This window comes from Carcharhinus amblyrhynchos, chromosome 31 (assembly GCF_965287045.1).
Source record: "Carcharhinus amblyrhynchos chromosome 31, sCarAmb.v2.hapA, whole genome shotgun sequence".
Classification (NCBI taxonomy): domain Eukaryota; kingdom Metazoa; phylum Chordata; class Chondrichthyes; order Carcharhiniformes; family Carcharhinidae; genus Carcharhinus; species Carcharhinus amblyrhynchos.
In genome coordinates this window covers 22,803,376-22,818,745 of record NC_137354.1, presented here as the reverse complement: position 1 = coordinate 22,818,745, position 15,370 = coordinate 22,803,376, and the positions used below count along the sequence as shown (strand labels likewise).

At 47.7% G+C, this 15,370-nt stretch overlaps 1 protein-coding gene across 10 annotated transcripts in view; it reads right to left on the bottom strand.

Moving 5' to 3' along the window:
* Positions 1-15,370, bottom strand: part of pax2a (paired box 2a) — a 262,939-nt gene that overhangs the window by 67,849 nt on the left and 179,720 nt on the right. For 5 of the 10 annotated variants that reach the window (XM_080215854.1, XM_080215853.1, XM_080215851.1 and 2 more), the window contains one exon: positions 5,324-5,520. In XM_080215854.1, the coding sequence (XP_080071980.1) occupies positions 5,324-5,520 (197 nt within the window). The remainder of the gene's footprint in view (positions 1-5,323; positions 5,521-15,370) is intronic. The other 5 variants (XM_080215852.1, XM_080215858.1, XM_080215857.1 and 2 more) reach the window with 1 other exon arrangement.

Sequence of the window (15,370 nt, the reverse complement as noted above, 5' to 3'; positions counted from 1 at the left end):
CAATAAGATCATGGCTGATCTGATAGTGGATCAGTTCCACTTTCCCACCTGCTCTTAATTCCCTTGTCTATCAGAAATCTATCTACCCGTGACTTAAATATATTCAGCGAGGTAGCCTCCACCACTTCAACGGGCAGAGAATTCCAGAGATTCACCACCCTTTGGGTGAAGAAGTTCCTCCTCAACTCCGTTCTAAACTGCTCCCCCCTTATTTTGAGGCTGTGCCCTCTAGTTCTGTTTTCCTTTCTAAGCGGGAAGAATCTCTCTACCTCTACCCTATCCATCCCCTTCATTATCTTGTAAGTCTCTATAAGATCCCCCATCAGCCCTCTAAACTCAGGTTAAAGGGATAAAGGTATAAAAGATACAGGTTGGAGAATGATTGAGGAACTGGATAGTTGCAGATGCACTGCGGACAACAGGGAGCTGAAAGTTGGCAACTCTGAGAAAGAGTTTCATTTATTCAGGAATGAGTGTAGAGGGAGGTGAGGTTGGAAAGGTGGCGAGAGATGTGGGGCAGAGCTCAGAGATGATTTGCTCAGTGACATAGAGATAGCCAGACCACAGGCGAGGGTCAGAAACTGCTAATGAACACAGTTAGGAGCGTTTACATAAAGGGAGAAAGTTTATAAAACCTCACATTATAAATTGCTGCACTGCAAACTCTATCACTATAAAATCTCATTCTGTAAAGCCATTTACTAAAAGTTTTCCAACAGTAATTTTTCAAAGAAACTTTTGCAAGAAACTCACTAATTACCAACTCCCTCATTGTAATCTCTCACTATTAATCCCCTTACCATAAATTAATATCAGTCCCCCAACATAGAACCTGATACTAATTTCACTGACTATGACATTTCTCACCCCTGGAACCATTCTTGTGAACTTCCTATCACTTCTCAAAAGTGCTTTACAGCTAATTAAGTGCTTGTGAGTTAGTCAGAGAAAAGTCTCTCTGACATCAAGTTCATAGAATAGATTTTCGACATTGCCCAAGGGAGTCATTTGGCCCATCAAGCCTGTACTAACAACAAACCCACCCAGGCCCTATCCCCATAACCCATGTACTTACTATACCACTCCCCCTGACACTAAGGGTCAATTTTAGCATGGCCAATTCACCTAACCTGCACATCTTTGGATTGTGGGAGGAAACTGGAACATGGAGGAAACCCACACAGACATGGGGAGAATGTGCAAACTCCACACAGTCACCCAAGGCTGGAATTGAACTCGGGTCCCTGGCACTGTGAGGCAGTAGTGCCAACCACTGTGCCACTTACCACCTCAAAATAAAAAAAAATTAAGTTCCTTCAACATAAATTCTTTCACTCGTGATATTTCCTTACAAACTCTCATTAAACCTTCTCACTTGTACTTCCCTCATGACAAACTCACTAACGAGATAGTGCTATCAAGCCAAATTGACATTCAACCTATCACACAAATTCGTAATGTGCTATATCAATTTCAATGCCAGTGTGATGCCAACTATGTTTGCCATCTGTCCCAAAGACTGCTGGATGGTATTAAATAACACATCGCTTTGTCTGTTCATGACAATCATTCTCTGGTTCAATCCCCATGACAATGTCTTGACCAATCAGAGTTGACCTGTCTGGTTTGAATTTAAACAAAAGCTTATAATTAACTGTTCCCTGGTGTACTCTCTATGGCAACTCCTTCACCAATCAGAGTCCACTTGCCAACCAATCATCACCCTCCTCTCACGCAGTATAAATTGTTTTGAGAGTTGGTATTCTTGCAAATCTGTCCTGATGAGTAGAAGATGAAAAGCTTCGACAGCTTGTCTCTTTTTGTATCGATACTCAAGTTCTGAGCTACAAAATGACTAATTCGGTCCGCCTTGTTGTCCAACAAGGGGCATACACGCGGTGGGTCGTGCGAGGGCTGCTCTTGGATGTTGCTTCGAGAGTTGCCTAGTGTTTCACATTGTTAGTGTACGCTTAAACTGGACCATCTGATGGGCAACACAACAGCTCAGTGACTATCACTGTTCGCTGTGCAGATACATGGATTTGGGTCGGTGTCTGCGGGAGTGTGCACATTCTCGCCGTGCTTGTGTGGGTTTTCTCCGGGTGCTCCGGTTTCCTCCCACACCCCAAAGATGTGCTGTTAGGCAGATTGGTGTAACAAATTGTCCGTAAATTAGTCTTCCCTCAATCTTCCCCAATAGGCGTAGACAAAGGTCATGGGTAGAGGAGGGCACTCAATGTTAAAGTGGCGGCGAGGGCTCGTTGGGCCTGTTTCCCATGCTGTGTTGTTCTTTGTTCTTAAGACATGAATGTAGATATCTTGGAATGTTGTGGAGTTTGGGAAGGTTATGGATAAAGGAAGGGACGGAGAGATATAAAAACAAGGTTGTGTAATATCATGATATTCAAGAATAGGTATATTTTTGAACAGTAAAGGAGTTACAGGTTATGGTAAGTGGGCGGGTAAGTGGAGCTGAGCCCATGAAAAGATCAGTCATGATCTTATCGAAGGGCCAGATGACCTATTCCTGCTCCTAGTTCTCATGTGGGACAAGTGCAGGAAAATAGAATGTGCATGTTTTTAATGGTAGATATTGTCAGTGCAGATTCAATGGGAGGAAGGGTCTTTTCTGCACTGTATAATGACTCTAACGAGAATTTCTGAAATTGAGGTGCTGCTTGATTCAGAACCAATGATGGGTGAATAAGGGACTTGGAAGTTAGGGGAAAAAAAAAGGATAACCTAAGGTTTAAAGAGGATAGGACAGGGGGTTTGCATTGGAATAGCGCCCAGAGGTACCAAAGATACGGCTGAGAGTTTGTGCATCAGCGAAGCAGGCTTAGGGATGGAGTCAGATGATGTGACAAAGATGAAAATAGATGTTCTTCGAGATGGATCCAAAATATTGCCAGAAGTTCATCCTGGGATTAGGGATGACACCAAGGTTGTGAGCAAACTGATTCAAATGGTTCAGGTACAAACTATCCCACACCTGGGAGTACGTACATTACAGCGGCACACTGAGGAATTGAAACAATTTAGACCAAGGACACAAGGGAGTGTGCACCACATAGCAATCACTGACACGTCTAGAATATTATATATGAATGCCAAGTCATAACACATCAAATGGCTCAACTAAAATAATATTTATATTTGAGGGACACAGAATAGATAGGAAAACAATTTTTCTCTTGGTGGGGGGATCGATGACCAGGGGGCATAGATTTAAGATAAGGGACACAGGAGATTTAGAGGGGATGTGAGAACATAGAACATTACAGCGCAGTACAAGCCCTCCAGTCCTCGATGTTGCACCGACCAGTGGAACCAATCTAATGACCCTCTAACCTAAACTATTCCAATGTTATCCATATGCCTATCCACTGACCATTTGAACGCCCTTAAAGTTGGCGAGTCCACAACTGCTGCAGGCAGGGCATCCCACGCCCTTACTACCCTCTGAGTAAAGAACTTACCTCTGACACCCATCCTATAATTACCACCCCTTAATTTGAAGCTATGTCCCCTTGTGTTAGCCGTCACCATCCGAGGAAAAAGGCTCTCATTGTCCTCCCTATCTAACCCTCTGATCATCTTGTATGCCCCAATTAGGTCACCTCTTAACCTTCTTCTCTCTAACGAAAACAACCTCAAGTCCCTCAGCCTATCCTCATAAGACCTTCCCCCCATACCAGGCAACATCCTGGTAAACCTCCTCTGCACCCTTTCCAATGCCTCCACATCTTTCTTATAATGCGGCGACCAGAACTGTACGCAATACTCCAAGTGCGGCTGCACCGGAGTTTTGTACAGTTGCAAAAGCTATTTCAGAGGAAAAGCTTTTTCACCCAGAGTGTGGTGGGAGGCTGGAACTCATTGCCTGAAAGGGTAGTGGAGGCAGGTACCCTCATAACATTGAGGAAGTATTTAGATGTGGACTTGTGATACCAAAACATACAAGGCTATGGGCCAAGTGTTGGAAAATAGTATTGGAAGAGTTGGATAGTTTGTCTTTGACCAGCACAGACATGATGGGCAGAAGATATCCATGACTCTTTAATTTCCATAGCACCTTTAGTTTCAGGATGTTCCACATTAGGGTGCCACGGTGGCACATTTGTTAGCACTGCAGTCTCCCAGCACCAGGAGTCTGGGTTCGATTCCCAGCTTGGGTGACTGTCTATCACCACTACACAATTTGTGACCATTCCAGGAAATTATTTTTGGAAGGATACATTCTCCCCGTGTCTGCATGGGCTTCCTCCGGGTGCTCCGGTTTCAAAGAACAAAGAACAACACAGCACAGGAAACAGGCCCTTCGGCCCTACAAGCCCATGCCGTCATTTTAACACTCAGTGAGTGCCTCATTCCAATCCTTCTCCTACCTACAACTTTTGTCTACGCCTCTTGGACTCCACAATAAAGGGGGGTGCAAATTTAGAGAATTATATGTGCGCCAGATTAAGGGAGGTCTAATTTAGGGAGAATTTGTTAACACCAATCAGCCTAAGAGCACGTTTTTGGGGGTGTGGGGGGAAACCGGAGCACCCGGAGAAAAACCCACGCAGGCACGGGGAGAATGTGCAAACTCCCACAGACATTGACCCAAGTCGGAGATCCGACCCGGGTCCCTGTATCTGCACAGCAAACGGTGATAGTCACTGAGCTGTTGTGTTTTCTCCCACAGTCCGAAAGACGTGCTGGTGAGGCGCAACGGCCGTGCTAAATTCTCCCTCAGTGTACCCAAACAGGCACCAGAGTGTGGTGACTAGGGGAATTTTCACAGTAACTTCGTTGCGATGTTAATGTAAGCCTACTTGTGACACTAACAAATAAATTTAGTTCGTCCATTCCAGCCAATCAAATATCGCTGATGTATAGTTACTGTTGTGATGTAATCAAAGCGGCAGCTGATCTGTGCACAGCAAGATTCCACAAAGAACAGAGAGATAGTGAGCAGCTAATTAGCTTTCATTTCTCTTTGGCGTCGCTTGTGGGAAAATATTGATCAAGGACGCTGGGGGAGAACTTCCCTACTGTTCCTTGAAGTAGTGCCGCGGCACCTTATAAATTCACTTGGGAAGGCAGAGAGTTTAATGTGTTATTGGGGGGAAAGAAAAAAATCCCACCTCCAACAGGGCAGCGCTCCCTCAGTCCAGGAATGGGAAATTCGGACCCGGATTTCTCCGCTCGAGTCTCAGAATATTGGGTCTTGACTCTGAGGCGTGAGTGCGATCAGCCGAGACCCTGGCAAGGAGTTTGTGTGCCCGCGTGCATGCCCGCTCCCGTTAAGTAGCTCCGGTTTGGAAACCAGCCTCACCTGTTCTGACTTGATGTGTTCCCCAGCGTTGAAGACATCAGAGTAGTGCTGACGTTCGAACACTCGTTCTAGGGCCTCCAACTGCTGCTGGGCAAAGGCCTCGCTACGTAGCTGCTTCCGTACGCTCTCCGCAGTTCCCTGAGAATCCCCGTTTGGCCCGGAATTGTCTTGGGTGTCTAAGAGGAAGAGGACACATACTGCATTTTATGTTTTTTTTTGCCTACATGATACGGAGCATCTTCTTCACATTTGCGACCCAAGGCCGGAACGTTATGGGCACGTCATCCCTGATTCTGGGGGAACGGGCGAGGCTCGGTTCTCCGTTGGCCTCGGAGAGGGGGGGGGGGATCGTACAAACTTTGGGAGGACGAGTCGCTCAAATTTCACCCCAACTGTTTGCTGAGGGGCTCAGGACAGTCAGTAAAGTGAACGTTAACACAGCCCTTGGAAGGCCATTGGGTCAACAGAGCAAAACCTGCTGAACTCAAACATTACACAATCCTCGAGCAAGGTTAGAGATGAGAAAAAGGCACAATTTCAGTCCAACCGCATGCAACCAGGCCAGAGAGTGCTAAAGTTCTCTCAGTTTGCTTACTTACCTGCAGAGGGGCAGCACGGTGGCACAGTGGTTAGCACCGTTGCCCCACGGCATCAGGGACCCGGGTTCAATACCCGGCTTGGGTCCCTGTCTTGGTGGAGGCTGTACATTCTCCCCGTGTCTGTGTGGGTTTCCTCCCACAGTCCGCAGCTGGCTGGGTGTACTGGCCGTGCTAAGTTCTCCCTCAGTGTACCCAAACAGGCGCCAAAGTGTGGCGACTAGAGGATTTTCACAGTAACTTCATTGCGGTGTTAATGTAAGCCTACTTGTGACACTAATTGTCACCCTTGTGAGACGGTAGCACAGTGGGTTAGCACTGCTGCTTCACAGCTCCAGGGTCCTGGGTTCGATTCCCGGGCTCGGGTCACTGTCTGTGTGGAGTTTGCACATTCTCCTCATGTCTGCATGGGTTTCCTCCCACAGTCCAGTGATGTGTGGGTTAGGTTGATTGGCCATGCTAAGAAATTGCCCCTTAGTGTCCAGGGATGTGTAGGTTAGAGGGATTAGTGGGTAAAATATGGAGGTAGGGCTTGGGTGGGATTGTGTTTGGTGCAGACTTGATGGGCCGAAGGGCCTCTTTCTGCACTGTAGGGTTCTATGATTCTAACAAATAAACTTTAAATACGCCAAGAGCTGTGACTGGTTCCAGGTTCAATAATTCCACCTGAGCAGGCATCAAGGACACCTGTGGGGTCCTTTCTTACACCGTGCTGATGGTGTCAGCAAGATGGGAACGCCATTTTACCTCCATTGCTTGAATAAGAAGCCATATGGGGTGGAATACACTTGAACAGCAGACCCTATTTATCTACCCAGCCCAATATTTGGTTCCACTGCAATCTGATCTTGCCCACATTTCCAATTTTTACAGAAACATCATGGAAAGAACAAAGAACAACACAGCACAGGAAACAGGCCCTTCGGCCCAACGAGCCCGCGCCGCCATTAAGCATCCTTTCCGGTTGTATCACAGTTTGGCATGGTTTCTACTCTGACCAAGAAACTAAAAAATGTAGCCCAGGCCTTCACGCAGATCAACTTCCCGTCCACTCACTCTGTCCACACTTCCCGCTGCCTCGCAAAAGCAGCCAGCATAATTAGGGACCCCGCGCACTCTCTTCCACCTTCTTCCGTCAGGAAGAAGATACAAGAGTCTGTGAACAGGTACCAACCGACTCAAGGGCAGCTCCTGCCATCCGACATTTGAATGGTCATATCACATATTAAGTTGATCTTTGTCTGCACCCTATCTGTGACTGCAACACTATATCCTGCACCGTCTCCTCTCCTTCTCCCCTATTTCCGAACAGCATGTATAGCGCGCAAGAAACAATACTTTTCACTGTATCCCAATACAACAGTACTTCAAATCAAATGAATGCTTACCAAAGACAACTTTGAACCCCAGTGAGTTTCCCACTGGATGGAGATGGTGAGGGAAGATTTTGGGCTAAAGGTAACAAGGAAGAATAGACTGGGTCTGTACTTGTTGGAGTTTAGAAGGATGAGGGGGAGATCTTATAGAGACGTATAAGATAATGAAGGGGATGGATAGGGTAGAGGTAGAGAGATTCTTCCCGCTTAGAAAGGATAGCAGGACTAGAGGGCACAGCCTCAAGATAAGGGGGGTGCAGTTTGGATCAGAGTTGAGGAGGAACTTCTTCACTCAAAGGGTGGTGAATCTCTGGAATTCTCTGCCCGTTGAAGTGGTGGAGGCTACCTCGCTAAATATATTTAAGTCACGGGTAGATAGGTTTCTGATAGACAGGGGAATTAAGGGTTATGGGGAGAAAGCGGGAAAGTGGAACTGATCCACTTCAGATCAGCCATGATCTTATTGAATGGCGGGGCAGGCTCGAGGGGCTAGATGGCCTACTCCTGCTCCTATTTCTTATGTTCTTAAGGAAGCCAAAAACCGAAAAGGTGACAAATGTAAACAGCAGCTCTTACAGCGATCCCTGGTAAGGTTTTCTCCGTAGCTGCAGGGGACCTCAGTAACAAGGCTGAGGTTGGTCCCACTTTCCAGCATTCCAAACCCTGAGGACCAGCCCTTTGGGTTTGTGGGGTGGAATGTGGAATGCTGAATTGGTATCCTCCTGATGAGAGAGGGACGGCTAACTTATCAGGCTTTTAATGGGCTGGGGACATCGCTGGATAGGCCTGCATTTATTGCCCATCAAATAATTGCCCTGGAGAAGGTGAGCCGCCTTCTTGAGCCGCTGCAGTCCATGTGGTGTAGGTACACCTACAGTGCTGTTAGGAAGGGACAAATCTCTCGAAGTGTGCTCACACTGGTAGGTAGAAAACTAACTGACTGCACATTCTCTCCATGTCTGCGTGGGATTCTTCCAGGTGTTCCGGTTTCCTCCCGCACTCCAAAGATGTGCAAGTTAGGTTCATACTAAATTGCCCCTTAGAGTCGGGGGGAGTAACAGGGTCAAACTTCCTCAGCCTGAGTTAGAGCACACAGGATAAAGAAAGCACCTAGGGTCCAGGTTGGCCACCTTACCTGCCCTCAGCTAGTATTGCTGGGCCTATCAGCGCTTCTTTGTAGATATTCCCAAAATACCTCACCTGACAATTTCTCCTCCAAACTCCCCACAGAGACATAATGGGATGAGCAGAACACCCCTTCACTTGACCAATGAGTGGGCTAGGATCCCAATGGATTCAGTTTCTGATCCAATTTCTAGTTCCATTGAATTTAATTCAGATGAATGCAAAGTGATGCATTTCGGTAGATCTAATGTAGGTGGGGGGGAGATATACAATAAATGGCAGAACCATCAGGAGTATAGACACACAGAGGGACTTGGGTGGGCAAGTCCACAGATCCTTAAAGGTGGCAGCACAGGTGGAGAGGGTGGTGAAGAAGGCATATGGCATTCTTGCCTTTATTGGACAGGGCATAGAGTATAAAAGTTGGCATATGATGTTGCAGCTATATGGAACATTGGTTAAGCCACATTTGGAGTACTGCATCCAGTTCTGGCCGCCACACTACCAGAAGGACGTGGAGGCTTTGGAGAGAGTACAGAAAAAGGTTTACTAGGATGTTGCCTGGTCTTAGCTATGAGGAGAGATTGGGTAAACTGGGGTTGTTCTCCCTGGAAAGACGGAGAATGAGGGGAGACCTGATAGAGGTGTATAAAATTATGAAGGGTATAGACAGGGTGAACAGTGGGAAGCTTTGTCCCAGGTCGGAGGTGACGAACACAAGGGGTCACAGGTTCAAGGTGACAGGGGCAAGATTCAACACAGATGTCAGGGGGATGTATTTTACACAGAGGGTGGGGGGGGCCTGGAATGCGCTGCCAAGCAAGATGGTTGAGGCGGACATGCTGGGATCGTTTAAGACTTATAGAACATAGAACATAGAACACTACAGCACAAACAGGCCCTTCGGCCCACGAGTTGTGCCGATCACATCAACACCTACCAACCTACAGACCTATCTATAACCCTCAATCTCATTAAACCCCATATACTCATCCAGAAGTCTTTTAAAAGACCCCAGCGAGTTCGCCTCCACCACCACTGACGGCAGCCGATTCCATTCACTCACCACCCTCTGAGTGAAAAACTTACCCCTAACATCACTTCTGAACCTCCCTCCCCGCACCTTAAATCTGTGTCCTCTCGTAGCGACCATTTCAACCCGGGGAAATAGCCTCTGAGAATCCACCCTATCTATTCCTCTCAACATTTTGTAAACTTCTATCAGGTCGCCTCTCAACCTTCGTCTCTCCAGGGAAAAGAGTCCCAGCTCCCTCAACCTAACTTCATAAGGCATGCCTCCCAGTCCAGGCAACATCCTTGTAAATCTCCTCTGTACCCTTTCAATAGCTTCTACATCTTTCCTATAGTGAGGCGACCAGAACTGCGCACAATACTCTAAATGAGGCCTGACAAGGGTCTTATAAAGTTGCAGCATTACCTCCCGACTCCTAAACTCAATCCCTCGATTAATGAAGGCCAGTACACCATACGCCTTCTTGACCACCTCCTCCACCTGCGAGGCCGATTTAAGAGTCCTGTGGACCCGGACCCCAAGATCCTTCTGCTCTTCAACACTACTCAGACTTCTGCCCTTGATAGTGTACTCGTTCATCCCGTTGGTTCTGCCAAAATGGACGACTACACATTTATCCGCGTTGAAGTCCATCTGCCACTTCTCCGCCCAGTCCTGCATCCTATCTATCTATTTATCTGGATAGCCACATGAACAGACTGGGAATAGAGGGATACAAATGAATGGTCTAGTTGGGCGCATGAGCGACGCAGGCTTGGGGGGCTGAAGAGCCTGTTTCCTGTGCTGTATTGTTCTTTGTTCTTGTTCTTTATTCTCGAGTTTGTGCCCAACTTTCACCTTGGTCAAAGGGCAGGAATTTCTACCCTCTGTTATCATGAGGACAGCTTCGCCTGGCCTGTCAGTGTTTAGAATCATAGAATCCCTCCAGTGCAGAGGGAGGCCATTTGGCCCATCGAGCCTGCACTGACGACAATCCCACCTCTCCCCGTAACCCCACATATTTACGTTGCTAACACCCCCAGCCCCCCTCCATATACACACACACACACACACACACACACACACACACACACACACACACACACACACACACACACACACACACACACACACACACACACTAAGGGACAGTTTAGCCTGCTAATTCCCCTGACACTAAGGGACAATTTAGTACGAACCTAACCTGCGCATCTTTGGAGGAAACCGGAGCACCCGGAGGAAACCCCTGCAGACACGGGGAGAATGTGCCAGTTCTCCCGCACAGCCAGTCACACAAGGCTGGACTCAAACTCGGGTCCCTGGCATCGTGAGGCAGCAGCGCTAAGCACTGTGCCACCGTGCTGCATGTTTGGCACGGTGAGCAATTTACTCCCCTCTGACCCGCAAAGCATGCCAGGGCACAAACACCGCTGGGGCACCCCAGAACTGCAGTCGCACGAGGTTGGAGCCCGAGTGGGGAACGTGGTCGCGACATGAAGCCCTTAGCTTTGCGACCAGCATTCCCCGACCCTGCAGAGTTGGCCTTACGCTCTCGCTAAACGTGTAAAGCGCCGCGTAAACCCATTACACCTCGCACAGGAGTCTAATGTAACATTGCCTGCCGCACAGACGGCAAGTGTGCAGCTTGCAGTCAAAACCCCTTTTATAGTTTAATTCTCAATTTCAAATTGTTCTTTTCCAAGATCGAGTCCTGTGGCTGAGACACAGACGCCAGCTCGGGCTTAATCGAGCTTCGATCATCTGAATTCCCCCCTCTCTTCATTGCACCTGATTCTAATGCATGATGTCTTTCCTTCTCTCTATCACAAGCGGCCTCTTAAATCTCTTCCAACTGTCAGCCATTTCTCAGTGCAGGATGTGGCAATCTCAGTTTAGTCTGGGGCTTCTGATACCAACAAATCTGTCATTCTAAATTTTCTGCAGATTATGTTCTCTTCTCAATGCAGGGTGATATATGATATGCAAGGCCCTATTGATTGCCTGATATTGTGGCAAAGGCTCCAGAAATGAACTTGAAATGAACATCATGCTTCAACTCATTGTGCGTATAATACTCGACTTAATCCTGCATTTTTCACAGCTATGGAATTCAATTGATCAATCATGTTTCACTGATAGTACTATTTCAGGGTGTTATTGTGGTTCCATTTCAAGGCATGACCTTTCCTTGGCTAGGCTAGCAGATGAGCTTAAACCAACTCGGGGGAAGAAAATGATAGCGAGACGCTATATTTGTATTGAAGCTGTCTCTTGCTTCTCCTGTGTAAGGGGAGAGTGGATCACAGAAACCCCACACAGTGACTATCCCACGCCTGTACGGGCTGGGGTTTTTAACAGTAGCCTCGCGCTGAATGTCGATGGCGGAATAAATAGTGGCGTCATTGTGTATCCCGGTCAAACCGCTGGGTTCGTGGGGGGGGGGGGCGGCACAGTAGCACAGTGCTGCTTCACAGCTCCGGGGTCCTGGGTTCGATTCCCGGCTCGGGTCACTGTCTGTGTGGAGTTTGCGCGTTCTCCTCGTGTCTGGCTGGGTTTCCTCCCACAGTCCAAAGATGTGCAGGTTAGGTTGATTGGCCATGCTAAGAAATTGCCCCTTAGTGTCCAGGGATATGTAGGTTAGAGGGATTAGTGGGTATGATATGTAGGGATATGGGTCTGGGTGGGATTGTGTTCGGTGCAGACTCAATGGGCCAAAGGGCCTCTTTCTACACTGTAGGGTTCTATGATTCTATGAATTACGATCTAATCGAGGGGTTCAGGTTGCTTAAGCATTTCACCACACGCATCAGGGAGTGAGTTACGGGCTGGGATCTAATTGAAAGTTTCGGGTGGTTTTGAATACCGATGCTCTGGAGCGAGTTATTGGCAGCACGGTGGTTGGTTGGCACTGCTGACTCCCTGTGCCCTAGGTTCGATTCCAGCCGCCTGGGGTCACTGTCTGTGTAGAGTCCGCACATTCTCCTTGTGTCTGCCTGGGTTTTCCCTGTGTGCTCCGGTTTCCTCCTCCCGCAGTCCAAAGGTGGGCAGGTTAGGCGGATTGGCCATGGTAAATTGCCCCTGAGTGACCCAAGATATATACGCTAGGGGGATTCGTGGGGGTAAATACCTACGATTACAGGGTAAACCTGAGTAAGAATTGGTGCTGACTCAATGGGCCAAATGGCCTACTTCTGCATGAAGAATTCTATGCAATTGAGATCTAATCAAAGGGTTTGAGTAATGTACAGGTAAAATAATGGGATTTTCATTATGGGGGCATGGGTGGGGCTAGGTGGGGGAGGTGCGGGTGGGGGGGAGGGGATGGTATGGCTGATGGCAGCTAACAGGACTCCAGTCTGTTGACCCTAGAAAGAGTTTGGACACAGCCACAAGGGAGCAAAGGTGGGCTGATTATAAGACCAGCCTCAGCACTCTGGGATTTTGTCCCATTTGTAACGAGAATAATGAAACTGAGCTGGACTAGCTGTATAAATACTGTGGCTACTGGAGCAGGTCAGAGACTCAGTATCCTGCAGGGAATAACTCACCCCCTGACTCCCCAAAGCCTATCCACCATCTACAAGGCACAAGTCAGGAGTGTGATGGAATACTCCCCACTTGCCTGGATGGGTGCAGCTCCAACAACACTCAGGAAGCTCTACACCATCCAGGACAAAGCAGCCCTATTTGATTGGAGCCAAGGCACAAACGTTCACACATTTCACCAGAATGGCAGCAGTGTGTATCATCTACAAGATAAACTGCAAGAACTATTCAGCACGGTAGCACAGTGGGTTAGCACTGCTGCTTCACAGCTCCGGGGTTCTGGGTTCAATTCCCGGCTCGGATCACTGTCTGTGTGGAGTTTGCACATTCTCCTCGTGTCTGCGTGGGTTTCCTCCGGGCGCTCCGGTTTCCTCCCACAGTCCAAAGATGTGTGGGTTAGGTTGATTGGCTGCGCTAAAATGAGTGTCCTGAGATGTGCAGGTTAGTAGGTAAAATGTGTAGGGATATGGAGGTAGGGCCTGGGTGGCATTGTGGTCGGTGCAGACTTGATGGGCCAAAGGGCCTCTTTCTGCATTGTAGGGTTCTGTGAGTCTGTGAGCTCACCAAGGTTTCTCAGACAGCACCTTCCAAACCCAAGACTACCTCCATCTGTAAGGACAAATCAGCAGATACCTGGGAAAACCACCATCTACAGATTCCCCTCCAAGGCACTCACTATCCTGACTTGGAAATATATCAATGCTCCTTCACTGTCACTGGGTCAAAATCCTAGAACTCCCTTCCTAACAGCTCGGAGGGTATACCTACACCTCATGGACTGCAGATGTTCAAGAAAGTAGCTCACCACCACCTTCCCAAGGGCAATTAGGGATGGGCAATAAATGCTGGCCTAGCTAGCATTTTCATGAATGAATGAATTTTCAAAAAATGAACCAAGAAACAGGCCTCTACCCCTCATGCCTCTCTCCCCAAATGTTGCCCATGCCCACCCATGCCACCCACCTACCCCCTTGGCCCCTCATATCTCACATGTCAACCAATACCCCTCCACTCATCTGTATGGCCCTGTGTAGTTCATTCCCACTTAGTTCCAGTGCATGCCAACCCTTGCCCCCACCAATCACTCTTCTTTTCTTTCACTTTCTCTGCCAACCCATCCAGTAGCCACCAGAGGAGGACCTCAGCAGCCATGGCGAGATGAAATAACATCAAGTTTTAAGTGTCTATCACAGGTTTTACTACATTAGAACACTCTCATCGATAACATTTAAATCTCTACAAGTACTTAATCCACTATAAAAAATGTATTCTAAGCGCCAAATGAAATCATGGAACCAAAGGATCCCTCCAATGCAGAAAGAGGGTGTTCAGCTCATCGTATCATCACTAACTCTCTGAACGAGCATCCCACACAGGCCCTCCCCTCTGTCCTATCCTCGTAATGCCACACATTCATCATGGCTAATCCACATAATCTGCACATATTTGGGTACTAAAGGGCAATTTAGCATGGCCAATCCACCTAGCATGCACACCTTCGGACTGTGGGAGAAAACTGGAGCACCCAGAGGAAACCCACATGGACACGGGGAGAATATTCAAACTCCACACAGTCAGCCAAGGCCAGAATCAAACCCAGGTCCCTGGCACTGTGAGGCAGCAGTGCTAACCACTGTGCCACCCTGTGACCCATCAGATACAGCTAATTTTTGTAAAACTACTTGGAGCAATTAATCAAACTGTACATTTGTAGACAATCCCCCCTCCCCCCCCACACACATAGTGCTGATAGATTATGAAAGTAATCAAGCAGCCCTAATCCTTTAATGATAATCATCAGGGTTATGTCCACAAACAGTGAAATAGCAAGCACCAATTTCTTTCAACTCCAAGCTGGATTCTTTTCCAAAATTTTTAATAGCCTGGGGATTTAAATGACTTAATGGTGGAGACTTGGATGTGTGCTGGGGACAGAGGGGATGTCAGGGGTAGGTTTTTCACTCAGAGGGTGGTGGGTGAGTGGAATCAGTCGGTGGTGGTGGAGGCAAACTCGATAGGGTTTTTTTAAGAGGCTTCTGGATGAGTACATGGGAGTTAATAGGGTTCGAGGTAAGCCTAGTAGGTAGGGAAATGATCGGCGCAACTTGTGGGCCAAAGGGCCTTGTTTGTGCTGTAGTTTTTCCATGTAAATAAAGGTAGTTTATGGAGAAGCAGAACGCATGTCTCCTTTACTGAACAGCAACCGAGAGGGTCGAACACCGGGTTCAGGAGAAGGCCTCAGAATTGGGATTCTGATGCCATTTTGACCATGGATTGGAGTCCTTGCAGGGTAACAAAAATTCAATAACAACAGCAAGAGAAATACAAAATTGCTGGAAAATCTCAGCAGGTCTGACAGCACCTGTGGACAGAGAATAGACTCAACGTTTTG